We start from the raw sequence: 17,052 nt of genomic DNA, 5'->3' as shown, positions 1-17,052 counted from the left end.
ATAGTCCGTTTATTTGCCCACAAGTATGTACACATGGAGCTTGGGAAGAGTCTGTGCATCTCCACCAAAACAATCACTAATATTCATGTTGTCGTTGGGACCCTGTGTGTTGGGAGTTCAGTGGTCACGGTGTCCTTATATGAACTCTGGATTGCATTCATTTATTCAGTATAATGTGAACCGTTTGACCTGGTTTCCTTGCACACTAATCACTTAAGTGACACCTCCGTGATTTGAAGAAATTTCCATATTCATTATGCAGACAGGAGGTGGTGTTTTACTGGACCTGCAGCAGTTAAATGGATGTGCAGCACACTTTCTCTCTGGCTCTCATTCACATGTCTTTATCAGAGGTCTGCAGCACTAATCCTCTTAATCCCAGTCAACAGAGGCGGAGCAAAACCTCTCATTGCGTTTTACAGTTTCCTACCCGCATTTACTGCGAGGCATTTGTGCGGGGTGCTTGGCCGACGGACTTTACCGCAATGTGTAATAATGTTGTGTTTTTCTGTAGTGTAGCTGTGTAAAACGGTGAAGGGGAGAAGGAGCAGATGCTGCTCTGGCAATGACTTGTCCCGGGAAGCGGAGCTTTCAAGCGGCGTTGATCGTTCTGTCTGTCGCCCAGCTGACTGCAGGTACAGTAGACACATTCACTCAGCTTGCATTGCGTTGACCTGATGCACTCCTTTTATAAATGACATTGTTTTAAGGGTTTTATGTGAGAGTTATTAACGTTACGAATGGTTGGTTAACTAGGATAAAGATCAGTGTTAGTTCCGCTGACTTTTTAAATCGCCTGTATTGTAGCCTGTTCTCAGAAAGCTCTCAACTCTGTTTGCAAGAATTATGTCACCAAACACCATCAATGAAGTTGCTTTTAACTTTAAAGGACACATTATTTTATACCAGTGAAAGTTTATTAATGCAACTTTGGAAATTCAAAGATTACAAATAGGCTATAATTAATATTATATTGGGATTTATTAGGCTTACTTATTAGGCTGTGTTGATGTTAAAACAACCTGTTTTTCCATGTTAGGTCACTCCGAGGGCAGTAGGTGTTCATCGACCATGTGTGCTAAGTTAACTTAAAAATGAAAACAGAGTGCTTGGTAGAAAATAGTTATTATAATAGTTATAATAGGCATATGAAGATTATTGTGAGTCCCAGTGAGTATACTCATGCTATAGGATGGTGTCATGGTTTTGGGCAAAACTTAAAATGTTTTATTCACATCTTAGTGAGATCAGAATGGTCTTTTCTAGAGACTTTTACTTTAAGGTTAAAGTTGTTTAATAATGAAAATCTGATTTGTTTGATTAAATTCAAAGTGCTACTGACAGAAAATGAAGCTGCAGTATGTGATTGTATGATAATGGATTACTTCATATCCAGAAAAAAATATCATTCTCTGGTTCCAGCTTCAGCTCAAACGCAGATTGGCAGCTTTTCCTTATATGATAGTAAACTGAATATCTTTGGGTTCTGGGCTGCTGGGCACACAAAAAAGACAATTTGAAGACGTCACCTTTGGCTTCAGGAAGGTGTGATTTGTAGGTTTCACCACTTTCTTACATTTTACAGACCAAATGATTAATCAGGAAAATAATCAGCAGATTAATACGTAATGAAAATAATCATCAGTTATTAAGTGGTGGTCCTCAGGCTGTAATGCTGCATTTGATACAGAGTTCAGATAAAGTATATTTATATATGTATATCTCTTTATATAGTATTAGTATGGCACTAATACTGTCATAACAACCAATTCTTGCTAAAGACGTGTGTTGAAAAGTGTACAAGCTTCTCAGCACTACACTTCTCTTAATTAGAATTGGATCTGAATAATCAGTTAAAAGGTTGTTCAAAATACTTTATCCATACAACTCATTCCTCCTCTTGTAGCATCTCAGAGAAGGAATTCAGTTCTAATTGACTCTTAGTGACGTATTTTGGTCACGCTTTCAAGTTTAACTTTGTGTACCTAGGACATTACTCGTATCATATTGAGGGGAGCTGCACAGTTATCCAGACCTGTTTGAAGTTGTTGGAGAATGATAAAAAATATGTGCACACGTTCAAAGATGTGTGGAAATATAACAAATAACAAATTCCTCAGTCACTTATTGGATTCCACTTTTTTGTTACATTTTTCAAGAGATAATTGCTCCATCTACAAAACCATGTCCACAAATGAGTTCTTCAAGGACAAACAGCTACAAAAGCAAAGATTTCAAAATGTATTGCATTTATTGTAAAATTGTTATTGTTGTCTTAAAGCTCCGATTCCATAACATTTTCTCTCCATGATGCCGTTAGACGTCTAATGCATTTACTTAACTTTCATTAATGTTGGTCTTGGTCTTCCCTCACTCATTCACTATGTCAGAATATGCAGAGGTGAATCAATAATCGATATGAAGTCACATGTGAAGGGACTCTTTAGGTTGTACGGCTGTTGTATATTCTAAAAATTGAAGCAGAAAGATTAAGCTGTGAGATGTGTAAATATAAAAATTAGGAAATTGTGTGGAGGCAACAGTTGCCCAACTTTTTTATATTAGTCATATTAGACTAAAGGATCTGATTTGGTTAAAAATCTATGACCTGATATAAATAACAGGTAAGATATTAAGGGGTAAACGTAAAGTTTGATGTACTGTGTTGAAAAAGACAGTTATTTTTCTTTTTGATGTGTTTGTGGAGTTTTTCAAGCATTTTTTAAGACCCCAGTGTGTGATTTTACTGATTGATACATTTTGAGAGCACATGTTTGGAGCATATATTTTGCACACAGTTTTGGTCTTTTATAGCACCTATTAGCCAAACCAGTCCTTTTGTTTCTAATAATGGTAAACAATGGAGAAAAAATTAAATGTATTTGTAATATATTACTTTCCTGCCATCATACATGATTAAATAAGTAGTTAAATACATACACCAGTCATTAATCTGCTTTAAAATGTGTTTTAAAAAGACCAACCTTGTTATACTTCAGTTACAGAGCTACAGTATTTTCAAACCTCTTATAATAATAATTGGCCTTGAGAGAGTTGTTGCCAAGCAACTCTCAAGGTATGCTCTAAAAGAAAATACATTTTTGTAACATTTCAGTCAGGCATCCCCCAACCCCTGAGTGCAGCAGGGATGATGTATTGTTGTTGGTCAACCTGAAAGTTAGCGTCACCGTGGTTCCTTCGACAAACAGCCAAAGATAATTTTCTAAAATGAAAAACTTTTAGGATTCTTGAAGCGTAAATGCAATCACCAGAAATAAAACGTTAGGCTATAAATGAACTGCACCACGGCATGACTTCAACATCACCAGTGTATCTTTTGGTAACTTTATTTTCAGAAACAGGTATTAAAAATAAAATACAAAACTTAAAATTGAAATAGAAGCTTAGTATTTCTTTTTCATTAATAAACAGGGATGAGCAAAATTATAAAAAGTTAGATTTTTATTATCTATTTCGTGTCACAAAAAAAAAACAAAATCACTAAAGGAAAAAAAGCCTGTTTTTTCATATTCTGAGAACAAATGTGGTAATTTACAAAACTGGTTGGTTTATCTAAATTATGACTCTCAATTATGTATCTTCACATCTGTTCAATAGGACAGTTTTGTTGCAGTGCAGCCCGGGATCACATCCTGTTCAATTAGCCTTTCTTATATAATTAGCCTAGCTTGTGTTAAACACATTTTTTGTTTACTGTCACAGGGATAACACACAACTGTATCTTTATCTATATCTAAGCTGTGTGACCTTAACAGCCTGCCCTCCTTACTGAGTTGCTTAGCAACTCTGAAGGACAAAACATCTTTAAATCTCATTCTAAAAAATACATTTGGTCACTGACTGAATCTATGCATTGGACCATAAACATTTAAATTCAAACCCCAGTTACAAAAATAGGAGTCAGTTGTGTTCACAGCATGAACCTTGACCCTCATCTCAAGCACGCGTCCAGATGTTGTTGCTTGCAGTTGTGAAATGTAGTTTTAATGTCTGATCAAGATCGGGAAAAGATTCATTAATGCTTTTTTCCCTTCTTGGAAAGAGTATTGCAATACATGTGCAGTGTAAATGCTTAGATTGCTCCACTTCAAGGCCTCAAGGGGTCAAAAATGCAAGATTTATTATGTTTCTATATTTCCCAAGTTCAAACCTTAAAAAACCTTTGAAAAGCACAGATTATAATGAGTTAAGGTTTTTCATCATAGGACTTTATTTTGTAATGTTATGTCTTGGTTATTTTTCCTGTATTTCTTATCCTTGTTATTTTTGTACATTCAACTGTATGGCTACATACGCACACAATATCTCTTTGATGTGTGCAATATGAATAACATGTACTTCCGTAACTGTCACTACTCATGAGGACTTCACATTCAGTGGTACCAAACACAAAATCAATTTAAATTGAAGTCATATCGAAATATTCAAGGAGGTTTACGATGGGTCAGAAAAAGCAATAGTCCCTTTCAACAGATGTCAAGGATGAACTGTATCCAGACATGTGCTTCTTTAGAAAGTTATATTACCTAAAGCAATTCTCACTTTTGTTGATGTGAAACTGACAAGAACAAACCTGTGTAAAGAAGTGACATACTATCATTTATATACACTGATAAACACCTATTAAAGGTTGTTACTTAATATTTAGTGGTCAAAATTTTAAAAATGCTTCAAATTATCAAGAAGTTACAATTTTGTCAGTAAAGTTAATGATAAATATTTTACTACAACAAATATGAATTGTCATTGTAGAGAAATTTACTTACCTTATTCTCTGCAGTTTCACATTTTATCAACTGCATATATTAAGAATAGTTTAATTGTATAACATATGATATTCTTACACTTCCAGGTTTTTTCCGGTGAGCAAGCAGTGCAACCTTGCTTATCAATCACTCACAGTCTTATCAAACAAAGCATGACAGCAGCTCCAAGTAGAACATAAGATTATCTGGGTGTTAAACTAAGAGGCATTACTCTGGTTCCTCCACCTCCAGCCATTTAAGAGCATGGACCTTCTTACGTAATAACAGAATCCTGCGTCTAAAGAGTTAAAGGCCACTGGCAGTGACAGTTAGTGAATTAAACTGTTTGTCAAGTAGTGTCCAGTTTTCCCCTTCAGCCATTTTACAAATGAGTGAACTAACTGGTGTCCAGAAGGTTTGTGTAAAGAAAATAAAATAGTTATCTCACCACCTTGAGTAATGCAATGTGTTTCAGGTCTGAAGTGTGTGTGCCAGCTGTGTGCCAACCACACCTGTGAGACGGCCGCAGACGGCGCCTGCTGGAACTCTGTGATGTTGATTGACGGGAAGGAGGAGACGGTCAAGTCCTGCCTGTCGCCCTCTGAGATGAAGGGCCAGGTCTTCTGCTACAGCTCCCGAAACGTCTCCAAGAGGAACTGCTGCTTCACTGATTTCTGCAACAACGAGACTATGCACCTACACCCAGGTACAGCCACTGCGGTGCTTTTGAACTGATGCAATCTTGCCTCTACGTGTGGTAGTTCATATTTTAATGAATGTGTTCTAATTTAGACCAATACAGATACATATTTTATAGCTTGTAGTAGGAAACAAAAAGGTATGAAACAGAAGAAAGACGGATTCAGTCAGTTAATGTCACATTGCTCAGTAGTTACAGTATTCATTCAACAGCAACACAAGCCCAATCACTGTGGGATTTCCCACTCATTCTGGCCCTGGCTAGACGAGGTGGATGCTGATCCTACTAGATCCTGTGACATAACAAATCTGGCAGAGGTAGTGGGACGGCAGTTAGCGATCCTCCCCCTCCCTCCCCTGATTTATAAATAAATACTTTGTCAGCCATGTAGTCCTACTGCAAGTTAAAAGCCTCTCATGGGTCTGCTGGGTGGAAGTTGGGGATTACGTACACCTGTGGATATACAACACAAAGTGGAAAACACTGGTCAGAGTTACTGTTAGCATGGTGATTCATGGTGGGTTTGCTGTGTTACACATGCTGTAAAATACATAAATTATTTTTTTAATTGGTTGTATTTTACATATCCATTTATAAGAATGCAAACCAGATTTGTTAAAGCTGCATTAATCCAATGTATTAGGGTTTTTTTTGGCAGGCTAGGGGCAGAACTTAATAACTGGCTGAACAACACACACATTTGACATATTGTGTTAGACATGGAGAAACATTAAGGTCTGTTCAGAGTTGAGTTTCTGTCCACTTGATGAAGTCCAATTTTCGCTCACCTTGTAGCTCTGTTTTTGTTCTCCACTCCTAAGAAAAACATCTTTCTCTAGCTGTTAAGTTTGAGACTTTGTTCAGCAGGTTTCTGAGTGGCCGGCTTTAAATTGTGTATTGGATTCCCTTTGACAGAATTACAGTTCGTTTGTGAACCTGTAAAACATTCATATTTACATTCATTACATTTATTTCAGTGCTCGCAAACACCAATCTTTTATTATTTTATATATAATAATATACCAATTATTTCCTCAATTAAAGGATTAAACAAAATATCAGAAAATAGTTAAAAATGCTTTGTTTTGTTCGACCAACAGTCCAAAACCTAAAGACATACAGTTTATTATCGTACAGGACGAAGACAACCAACAAATATACACAAACAATTCTTTCTAATTAATCGATTATCAGAATTGTTGCTGATCAGTTATCTGTTTCAGTCAGCTAACTGATTAATAGCAAAGGTATAAATAGTAAATACAACAAATATAAAAACAAATCTATTCAGGGGATGCATGATTGGCATCAATTGTAGGCCTACAAAAGGGAAACACTGCTGTATATATTGGGGTGCTTCATACCGGTATAAGCACTAGATCTCTGTGTCTCATACTGAATTTTCAAGCTTCTGACAATATTTACTCTCAGAGTTAAATAAACATTAGTCCATGCTTAATCTTTGACACCAAACGAAGGGCAAAACTAAGAAAATTAAGTGTTCCCAACCCCATTGATTGATTCATCTAAAATAGTCAGTCAGTGGTCACTTTCATAAAATGTAGAGGTGATACGGGAGATTTAAAGTGTAAAAAGTGCTGCAGACTGTTGATGAGATGGGTCAGGGCAGCACCCTCAGGCTGTGATGGTGTTGACTGTGAATGAGGACACAAGAATCAATCTGTTCCACCGCTCTAAGTATCAGCATGTGAGCTCATCCAATGTGTTGTTTATTTTGTATACATCAAGACTTATTGTTCATCAGTGCCCTTGCTGTGACTTCTATAAAGCTCTAAATAATAGAATGCATTTACAGTTATAAGGTGAAATTATAGTGATTTTGTGTAGCTGTATTTATAGTTTGGTTTGTTATCCTTTAACATCTTGCCATGGACAGCCTCTGTGTTCTTCTATCCCTAATTTCCAAACATTTGCCAACTAAACAAGCAGTTTTAAAGAAGAAATTGCTGCTGAAAGGACCTCATTGACCCATGCAGAGTCACCTAAAGTCAAAGAACAGTTTCAGTTTTTGGAAGGCCTTTTGCCACTGGGTCAGAGGAGAGGAGAGTCTTGTTTTGTCCATATCTGCTGAGCTCCAGTTGGACACACGGCAGGAAATGTATTTAGGTAAAAGGCTAAAGATGTCTTAGGAAACTGGGGTTTAGTTCATGATGGGTTGCTTTGCTCATTGAGCCATCTGCAGATGTTGCATGTTTCAATGACTCCTGGTGAGGACATTTTAATGCTTTGGGGATTTGAGAGGATGAAAAGGCTAAAGAAACATGGAACTACTTTATTAGGTTTAGGTCTGTAATGTTACAGTGCTCACATGCCCATGTGTATAAAGAGTTGTTTGTTACCACAATCATTCCTGAAGTTTTAGATTGAGTAGTATGACTGGGTGTTGCAGCTGAGTGGGGTTGTTCTCGAAGATGACCACTAGATGATGTTGCTACCATTATGACACATCTTCAGTTGTGTACCTCGACATCTCTGGATGTTTTGGCCATTTATCACAAGACACCCTGAGCCGAGGCAGGCCCACCAGACCTGGGTGTGTGTCTCATGGTTAGACAGACAGAGTATCTTCTGTTCAGCCACAGCCAAGTTAATATGAGGCTACAGTGATGTAAGTTGTCAAAACAAGTGTGTATCTTCTCTTTTTTAGTACAAAAGTCTTTGTATTTCCCCATACCTACCATTTGCAGAGCCATTACAGTGTTCTCTGTGTGTTATTTTGTCGGTATATCCCTAAATCTCACATTATCACAGCGCCCACCAGCTTAGCTATTTTTGTTTGTGTCCAGGTCTCCTCTCTCCACCCACAGACAAAATGAAGGTCAGAGATAGAAATGCCAGGTTACATTGTTTTGCCAAACCCACAATCTATTACAAGGTCTCATGGTGCACCTGTTTTGATTAGTGCATGCCACTTATTGTAAATGAAGTAGGGAGGAAAAACAAAATACATTTAGATTTTTACTTTCTGGAGAAACCTTTATTAGCACTAAAAGATTCTGCTGCTGTGTCTCTTCATTATTTTTGATTAATGACATTTATGGGCAGACTGCAGACAGACTTTGCTTCTGCCAAATGTACCATTTCCATCTCTCTAAATTTCCGTTCGTCAACAGGATGATGACTTAATTTTGCTGAGTGTTAAAGTCAGTAATATGTTCTTTCTGAATTATAGTACATCAGCATACTTCAGCAGTAGTTAAACAACACTGATAATATATCCACTTGTCCACTTGAGAAGATCATTTCAATTGACACTCACACAACACCCTTAATGCCATAATCAACAATAACCACCAGAGGGTGCAAGAATCATAGGGGAACAAATGATATGCAGGCAATATTGGCGACATTGTCACGTTTGTCATGTTGTATTTGTGTGTGTGTTTTGTCAGAGAGGCCTTTGGAAGAACCCGGCTGGAGCAGGCTGCAGCTCGCTGTGGTGATTCTGGTGCCCTCCTGCCTGTTGTGTGTGGGGATCCTGCTGGGTGTGTTCGTTGTGCAGGGCCACCGCTGTGCCTACAGCAGAGCACATAAGCAGGACCCAGAGGAGCCTCTGGATGACCAGATGCTGATGTCGCCGGATAAATGTCTCAAAGAGCTGATCTATGACATGAGCACCTCAGGCTCTGGATCAGGTAAGAGAAACACTGCCAACCGGTGTAACAGATCTATACTGACACAGACTGTTTGATTCATTCTGGGTCATCAAGACCTTAATAAATGTGAAGCAAGAAAAAGTGGAATGATTCAATATCAGCACATGGTTTTCTGGCGGAAATAATATTTTTTTGTGTCTTGCAGGTTTGCCACTGCTGGTCCAGCGCACTATAGCTCGGACCATTGTCCTGCAGGAGACCATTGGGAAGGGCCGATTTGGGGAGGTATGGCGGGGAAAGTGGCGAGGAGAGGATGTGGCGGTGAAGATCTTCTCCTCCAGGGACGAGAGGTCGTGGTTTCGTGAAGCAGAGATTTATCAGACAATCATGCTCAGACATGAGAACATTTTGGGGTTCATTGCTGCTGACAACAAAGGTGTGAGATTCAGATACACTCGACAAGTTAATTAAGTTCCCATTACAGTTATGAGGCAGGGCTGCACAATTAATCGCAATATCATCCAAACTGCAGTATTGCAAACTGCAATCATGCAATTTTTTGATAAATGTAAAATGTGTGACAAAACAGCATTATAATGAAGTACTGTAGTTCAGCAGAGATGCCATGGTCTACAAATCTTGTTCTTAAGATTTAAGTAAAACTTGTTTGTTTGGTACAGACCCCAACACATTTCACATCATCTTGACCATACCATGCAGTCCTATTATAAATGTACCAACATGTGACTGTATTATTTGCTGTGTGCTGCAGATAATGGCTCGTGGACCCAGCTCTGGTTGGTGTCAGAGTACCATGAGCATGGCTCCCTGTATGACTACCTGAACAGGTACACACTCTCTGTGGAAGGCATGATCGTCCTCGCTTTGTCTATAGCCAGCGGCCTGGCACATCTCCACATGGAAATCATTGGAACGCAGGGTAAGGCTGTGTTAGATGAATGAAGAACATGAATTCTTGGGTACTGTCGTTATATTGTGGGATTCAAATTATTTTGTTACTTTGTAGGTAGTAAACCCACCATATACTAAAGAACTGTCTTAAACCAGATTGCATCACTGATGGCCTGTGTACCCTTAAAACAGTTTTTCAATTGATAATTTAGACATTTAGACTGTAATTTAGGGCTACAACTAAAGATTGTTTTACTTTAAATTGATTTATTTGTCGTTTAGTCTCTAAAATGTCAAAAGAAATGTTAATCACAGTTTTCCAGATCCCAAAGTTATGTCTTTACATGTCTTGTTTTTTCCAACCAATTGTCCTAAACCCCAAAATAATCAATTTGCAGTGATATAGGACAGTGGTTCCCAACCTGGGGGGCCGCCAAAGCTTCATGGGGGGTTTTAAGGCTTGCTAGGAAATGTTAAAACATGCACAGTAGGCCTATATCTCAGCATTTGGTTCACTTCTGTGAAGAAAAGTAAATGTAATGTACATTGTCTAAGAGAACAATGGACAAGAAAGGGACAAGAAAACACTGAATTTGTCAGAAAAGAAACCTATTAAGTCTGTATGATTGTTTAAAAATGATAAAAAATACATAATATAGACAGAGGATTGTATAAAAAGTTCCCCAAACAGGAAATTATCTGCTCAAAATTCATCCCAATCACTCATTTTACACAAATTTCTTACAGTTACTGAGTTCATTATTTAGGTTCATTGTACAGTTTTGAATATACTATGAAATATCCATAAAATAGTCACTTAGCCAGGGGGTTGTCAGTTTACTAAATGACACAAAAAAGTTGGGAACAACTGATATAGGACATGTTTGGTATAAACCTTATTTATTGCTTTCTTGGTTCTAGGGAAACCTGCCATTGCTCACAGAGACCTAAAGTCTAAAAATGTCCTAGTTAAGAAGAACGGCACAGCAGTGATTGCAGATTTGGGTTTGGCTGTGAAGCACGACTCCAGCACCAACACCATTGACATACCGTCCAACCACAGAGTGGGAACAAAGAGGTTGGTTAAACACACAATTAACACACACAAAATATTAACATGAAATGAAACTGCAGTGACTTTAAAGCTGGTCCAATTTATTTGATGTACTAGTTTTAGCATGGAGTTTACAACTTATAATAATCAGCCACACATTTTAAATGTTTGGACCTATACTTGTAATTGGCTCGCAGCATGGAGTGAACCAGCTTCTTAGACACTGTTTTCAACAAGAAAAAGCAGAATCCATAATCCACTGGGTTTCCACTGTGTCATACACATTCAGTGCTGCTAATGATTCCTAAAATAATATGCTGTTTGTTGACAGAGTGTTGTTATCTGGGTGTGTACACACAGTGCAGTAATGAAATAATTAGTGTGGTTGAAGGTCTGTTGAGGAAAACGCTGAACAAAAGTCATGAAACCTCAAATTATTTTGTATTAGAAATCAAATAGGATTGATGCAGAGTCACTACAAACACATATGTTTTCTTCTAGTAAAGTGATTATTATTATTATGATGGTTTATTAACATGAATTTATTTATAAAGCAGTACTATCAAAAGCTCAAACAAGCTGTTATCTTTGTCAAACTAAATCCATAAATGAGTGCTATCAGTTTTGTTTTATTCCTAAATTCCCATATATATAGTGTTTGAGTCTCTTTACGTTCAGAGTGATGAACTGAACTTGTTTTTCTCTCAAGGTGCTATAGGATTTTCAATTCAGATTGGAACAAGCAACCCACTCACAAATCAGTTAAGGAAATTTGAAGTACTCACTTTTGTATTTCATTAGGCCTTAATCATTTTGTCCTCTGCAGGTACATGGCTCCAGAAATCCTGGATGAGACAATCAATATGCACAGCTTTGAGTCATTCAAGCGGGCGGATATCTACTCGCTAGGCCTGGTGTTCTGGGAACTGGCCCGAAGATGCTCTGTTAGGGGTACTTTAAATTACATACACATATACACTCCCACTTGTTTGTTGATATTTATAGAAATATTTAAAGGACATGTGTCATGGCACAAGTCATCAGCAAAACTCCACTGTGGCACTCATAGTACATATACGACGTCACTGATGAAACTGCAAGAGTATTAGTCATCTGCCGTTTATATTCTTATGTTTTTTATTGCATTGTACACCTTCAGTCCTGTGTGTCATTAGGGAGGGGGTGGGATGAAAAGCATGATAAACAAAATCTCCATCTTTGTCCTTTTCCCAGGACTTCAAGAAGATTTCCAGCTGCCTTATTATGACCTGGTGCCTTCTGATCCGACCATCGAGGACATGAGGAAAGTGGTGTGTGAGCAGAAACTCAGACCCAACGTCCCCAACCAGTGGCAAAGCTGTGAGGTGAGACAATAAGACTGATATCATTGACTATGAAACTAACTTATTACTACGTGTGTGAAAGTCAGATACAAAACAAAAACAGACGTAACATGCCAGGTCCTTAGAGGATAAATCTGGTGTACTGCAACACAGGTGTTCTTTTTACAGCAGAGTACACGTATAAACAAATGTTTGATCAGCAAACTGAACTGACTTCCCCTGAATTGTCATTTTAACTGAGTGAATTAGTGGCTTGTAGCACTGGAGCTCCCCTCATTGGTGACTGAAAGCCCTGTCTTCAGCTCAGTTGTTCACTATGTTACTTATGGATAAAGGCTTACTGAAAGACCTGCAGTTTATTGGCTACTGAGCTTTTAAGATTATTAACAGTGCTTTTATAGATCTAGTTTGTGTTGAACTGAATGAAACAGACTAACTTCTGAACTGAAGACATGTTGAGATTAGTTGGTTTAGAAAATGAACTACATGTACATGGTTATTGACAACAACTTAACTGAACAAAACAATTGCAGCAAAGTGATTTGTAATTTCCACCAGTATTTCGTAGTATCATTCCTATCAGTTATAATAACATTGTACTTGCCAAAGTAACTGCTGAGATCTGGCTTTAAGTAGAGATTGAAACTGGGTTTGAAGGATTATTGTGTTTTGTTGCTCTTTATTAATTAAAGTGTGGCCCTTCAGAACAGCTATAAATGCATACTGAACCCTGAAATGAGGCAGATTAAATATTAACCAGAAAGTCCAGGTTATAATTTACAGCCTTCTTTCTACCCTTAGATAAGTTTGACTAATTTATAGAAGTTGTTTGATTGATCGTTCGACTGCCCTGAGACTACTTTGTAGCGATGTTGCCGTGCTCCCAGATCTCAGCAATTAATGAAATTTTATTAGTAAAGAAAGGAATGTCGGATAAAAACTACAAAAATAACACCCATTTTGTATGAAACCAGAAAGTCCCTTCAAAGGTTCGGTATGTTTTGGGGGAAAGATGTCAAGTCTCACCAGCACAGGAGGGATGACACACCTTTTTCTTAGCTCCACCTTCATTAGGATACTGACTAGGATTTATTGACAGGACGGGGCCCATTTGTCCATTTGTCCCAGACTGGTGAAATGTGGTTCAACTCATTTCACTTTGAACCAATACCTAACAGAGGGATAGTGGGGCTAAGACTGTTTCTGTTATTCTGACATTATTAATTTTTGGCCATCATATAAAAGGTTATTCAAATAACTTTACCTATAGTGAATTTATCTATACAGAATCAAGTAATGGGAGCATCAATGTGCATATAACTGAAGCTCTTGGTATTTATGTTATTCAAGGTAAGAAGCTGGCACTGTTGTCTTTTATATAAATAGTACTGTCTCCTTTTTGATACACCAGGCTCTGCGTGTGATGGGGAAATTGATGAGAGAGTGCTGGTACGCCAACCCTGCTGCTCGACTCACCGCTTTGCGGGTCAAGAAAACGGTGTCTCAGCTGTCCGTCATCAAGGACGTCAAAGATTAGTTTAATTTGTTGTCCTGCGGATCAGCACTGGTGCTGGCACTGGTGCAACATGATGGACTGAGAGTTGTTGGAAGCAAACAGGGAGAAACGGTTCTCTCCAACTGCCTGAGGCTGCCCTCTTCAGGACGCAACCACACTGTTCATCCTCAGAGAGCAGGTTCAGGTTGTTTTTTTGGTGCCAAAGTATTGTAGAGGGAGGTGTCTGTGGCTGCTTTGCACATAGACACCTAATAAAAACAATTTGAACCAAACAGTTGAAGGAAGAGCCATATAAAATAAGAATATGTATAATGTATACAGATTATTTTTGCTACCTCAGACATTGAAGTGCCCAAAGCTTAAAGTTGCACATTGTGATGTTTTTGTGCCATATCTTGTAGCAAACACAGTATTGCTGGGTAGGTAGTCTGCTAACTGACAATCACAAAGGATACTGGATAAGTCACCCAAACTGGTACTGACTTAATTTGTCCCTGATAATTTGAGCTTTAAAGTTTTTGAAGTGCTTTTGCATAGTTATTACAGTACTGTTGTAGATACATGGTTTGTTGAAAGCTCCATGGAAAGGTTACGAAACGATTAACAGAAATACAACTGTGCTTTTCCTAGTGAAAGTGGATCTATATATATAAATTCAAGTGGGTTTTAAGTGTGATTAATTTCTGACTAACCACAGTGGCTCCCACAGTGGCAATTAGTCAGTCCATTGGTTGCTCATTCTGGTGGTCCAAACAAATACTGAATGGATCACGCTAACATTTGGCACAGATATTCGTGGCCCCCAGAGGATGAATCCTAATAACTTTGATAATCCCCTGACTTTAAGTCAGTCGAGCTAAAACTAATAAGAGTTGAGTCTTGGGTTATTCCATAATCATTACAGTAAACTGTTTAGAAGTTATTCAAAAGCTTGACTTTTGCCTTGTGGGATCATTACAGTGGCTATATACTTTTTTTGTCTTGTCCTTTACATAAAAAGAAGATATAAACTCTTTCTATAACTTTTGCACATTTAAAGCTTTCAGTCACTGAAAAGCGCTGCTCTCTGACAGGTGAATGCTAGTTTGTTGACAAACGAAAGCTCATACATGAAGTTATGTTTTGTATTTCTCGAATATATTTATTCACACTGGAAGCATGTTATTGAAATTGTGAAATCTTAGCTGCCCTAATGCACAAGTCCAAACTTTTTTAATTTTATAATTTCATTTTAATTGTAATTGAATTTCAGTATTGTTAACAATCACTCAAATTTTTTTTAACAGGGAAATCTAACAACCACACACAGCACATTTTTATTTTACAAGCCTGATGCTGTTTTGCACCAAGTTTCTTATTATACCAGATAATTTGAGACACAACGTAAGATGAGATCTTGATAAATATCTTGATGAAGCCAAAAAAGTCAATAAATATAAAACAAGAGGATAATGACAAAACACAGAACAGACAATTTCATAATGTTAATTGTCTACGTTGTTATTTTGTTGTAAATCAGCTGAAGACATTTGACTTGGAAAGCACTGTTTGGGTGATGGGTGCACATATGCTCACGAATGCCACTGTCCGATGAGGTCTATAAAATAAGGTCTTGTTATAGCAGGCTTAGGGAAAGTGCTCACAGGTTAAACTGTACACCATGTGTGCTTGTGCGTTCCCACGTGTGTGCAGGCGTGCCTGTGTGTGCATGTGTGTTTCATATCATGTGAAGTGATCCTGTGTGTGAATCTGATTAATCATTGCAGTGTTTGTGAAACCGGTGCTTCAGAGAAAACTTTACCATGTTTCCCATCCATCATGGCTTTTAATTCATGTCTAGCTCTACTTCCTCAGTTAATGTTCATGTTTTTAGTTGCTACGGTGAGTTACACAGTTCATGTAGCTGTTTAGTATCAGTGTTGACACATATACATGTTCTACTGTTATGAAGGTGTCATGATTACTGGATGATAAAGCATCAGCTGTGTTGCCTCTTGAAAAAAAGCTATGTACAGTAGCCTGTTACTCTCTTGGCAAATATCAGTTCATTTGCAAGTCTTCATGATTTTGTTTCTGTGAAATGATTAGTTGACTAATGGAATCATTCGACTTTATGTGTTGCATATTACAGATAGGAAATACAGTATTAAATCGTCTGGCTCTGCCCGTGTTGTAGTGTAAAGTTGTTTTTATCTGATGTTGATTCTATGCTGAGCCAAGCTTATATTTTGTCTATTGTGTCATATCTGCTTCTCCAAGAATCAGACAGGTGACACAGAAAAACTGATAGCTAAACATATAAAAGACTTATCAGTCATTCCAAAGAGGAGTGATCACCATGTGCAATTTCTGACTGGTGTCTTTTTTTATATATTGTATATGAAATTGCTAAATATTAACAAGTGATACTGCTTTCATAAACTAAGACCTACTTTTGATTTAGATTCATGTTTTGGATTCATGTGAAACTGTTTTGTGTTGTTGATCAGATTTCAAGCCATTGCATTGTATCTTTTCTCTTGCACTATTTATTCTGTATAGAAATAAGTGATATCAGTGGGTCAATAAAATGTTTTTCATGAAGTCACCTGTTTTCATGTCTTTGTTTTAATAAGAAGATGCTGTGTTTTTTTTTGTGTGTGTATAAAATGTCTTACATGGCACTTAGTAGTTCTGAAAGCACGGATTTTGCAGAGCTGTGCACATTGCATGAAATAATTTCCCAGAGCATCGTATCTGAAACAGGTCATTTTCATTTTCCCCATCACAGACTTACCTTAAATGACATGAGTCATCTCTGTTTTCTGTTCTACTGCTCTATCTGCGTGCAGTGTTTATGATGTGTCCGTTAGACAGAGGAAATTAAGCCGTTAGACTGAGGCCATCAGCACTCTGCAAATGAGTCAGAGCCTGAAGATTGTACTGCAAGTTAAGCTTAAACAGATTTTACTGTGACAAGAGAGGTTACTCGGTGTCACTTATAGTAGGTTTATGGACACATACTAGTGAGCAAAGGATAAAGTAACAAAATTATATTAAGTTTAGCTTTTTCGCAATTTTAACTACTTGATAGGCTCACATTTTTTTAAGTCTGTCTTTAAACAACGCTCTCATGCCCACACACTATGTCCATAGACACAGTTA

At 37.6% G+C, this 17,052-nt stretch overlaps 1 protein-coding gene across 1 annotated transcript; it reads left to right on the top strand.

The window, feature by feature from the left end:
• Positions 1 to 335: 335 nt before the first annotated feature.
• Positions 336 to 16,491, top strand: LOC118339415 (activin receptor type-1C). The gene is made up of 9 exons (XM_035677027.1): positions 336 to 635; positions 5,242 to 5,472; positions 8,880 to 9,122; positions 9,289 to 9,519; positions 9,856 to 10,023; positions 10,917 to 11,073; positions 11,876 to 12,000; positions 12,283 to 12,413; positions 13,804 to 16,491. Exons 1-9 carry the CDS (start codon positions 566 to 568, stop codon positions 13,927 to 13,929), a joined length of 1,482 nt encoding a protein of 493 aa, XP_035532920.1. The 5' UTR covers positions 336 to 565; the 3' UTR covers positions 13,930 to 16,491.
• Positions 16,492 to 17,052: the final 561 nt, after the last annotated feature.

The sequence above is a fragment of the Morone saxatilis genome, unplaced genomic scaffold (assembly GCF_004916995.1).
Source record: "Morone saxatilis isolate NCDOM2014 unplaced genomic scaffold, NCSU_SB_2.0 Contig5, whole genome shotgun sequence".
NCBI lineage: Eukaryota > Metazoa > Chordata > Actinopteri > Moronidae > Morone > Morone saxatilis.
The sequence above is the reverse complement of the archived record's forward strand: the minus strand, read 5'-3'. Positions and strand labels throughout refer to the sequence as shown.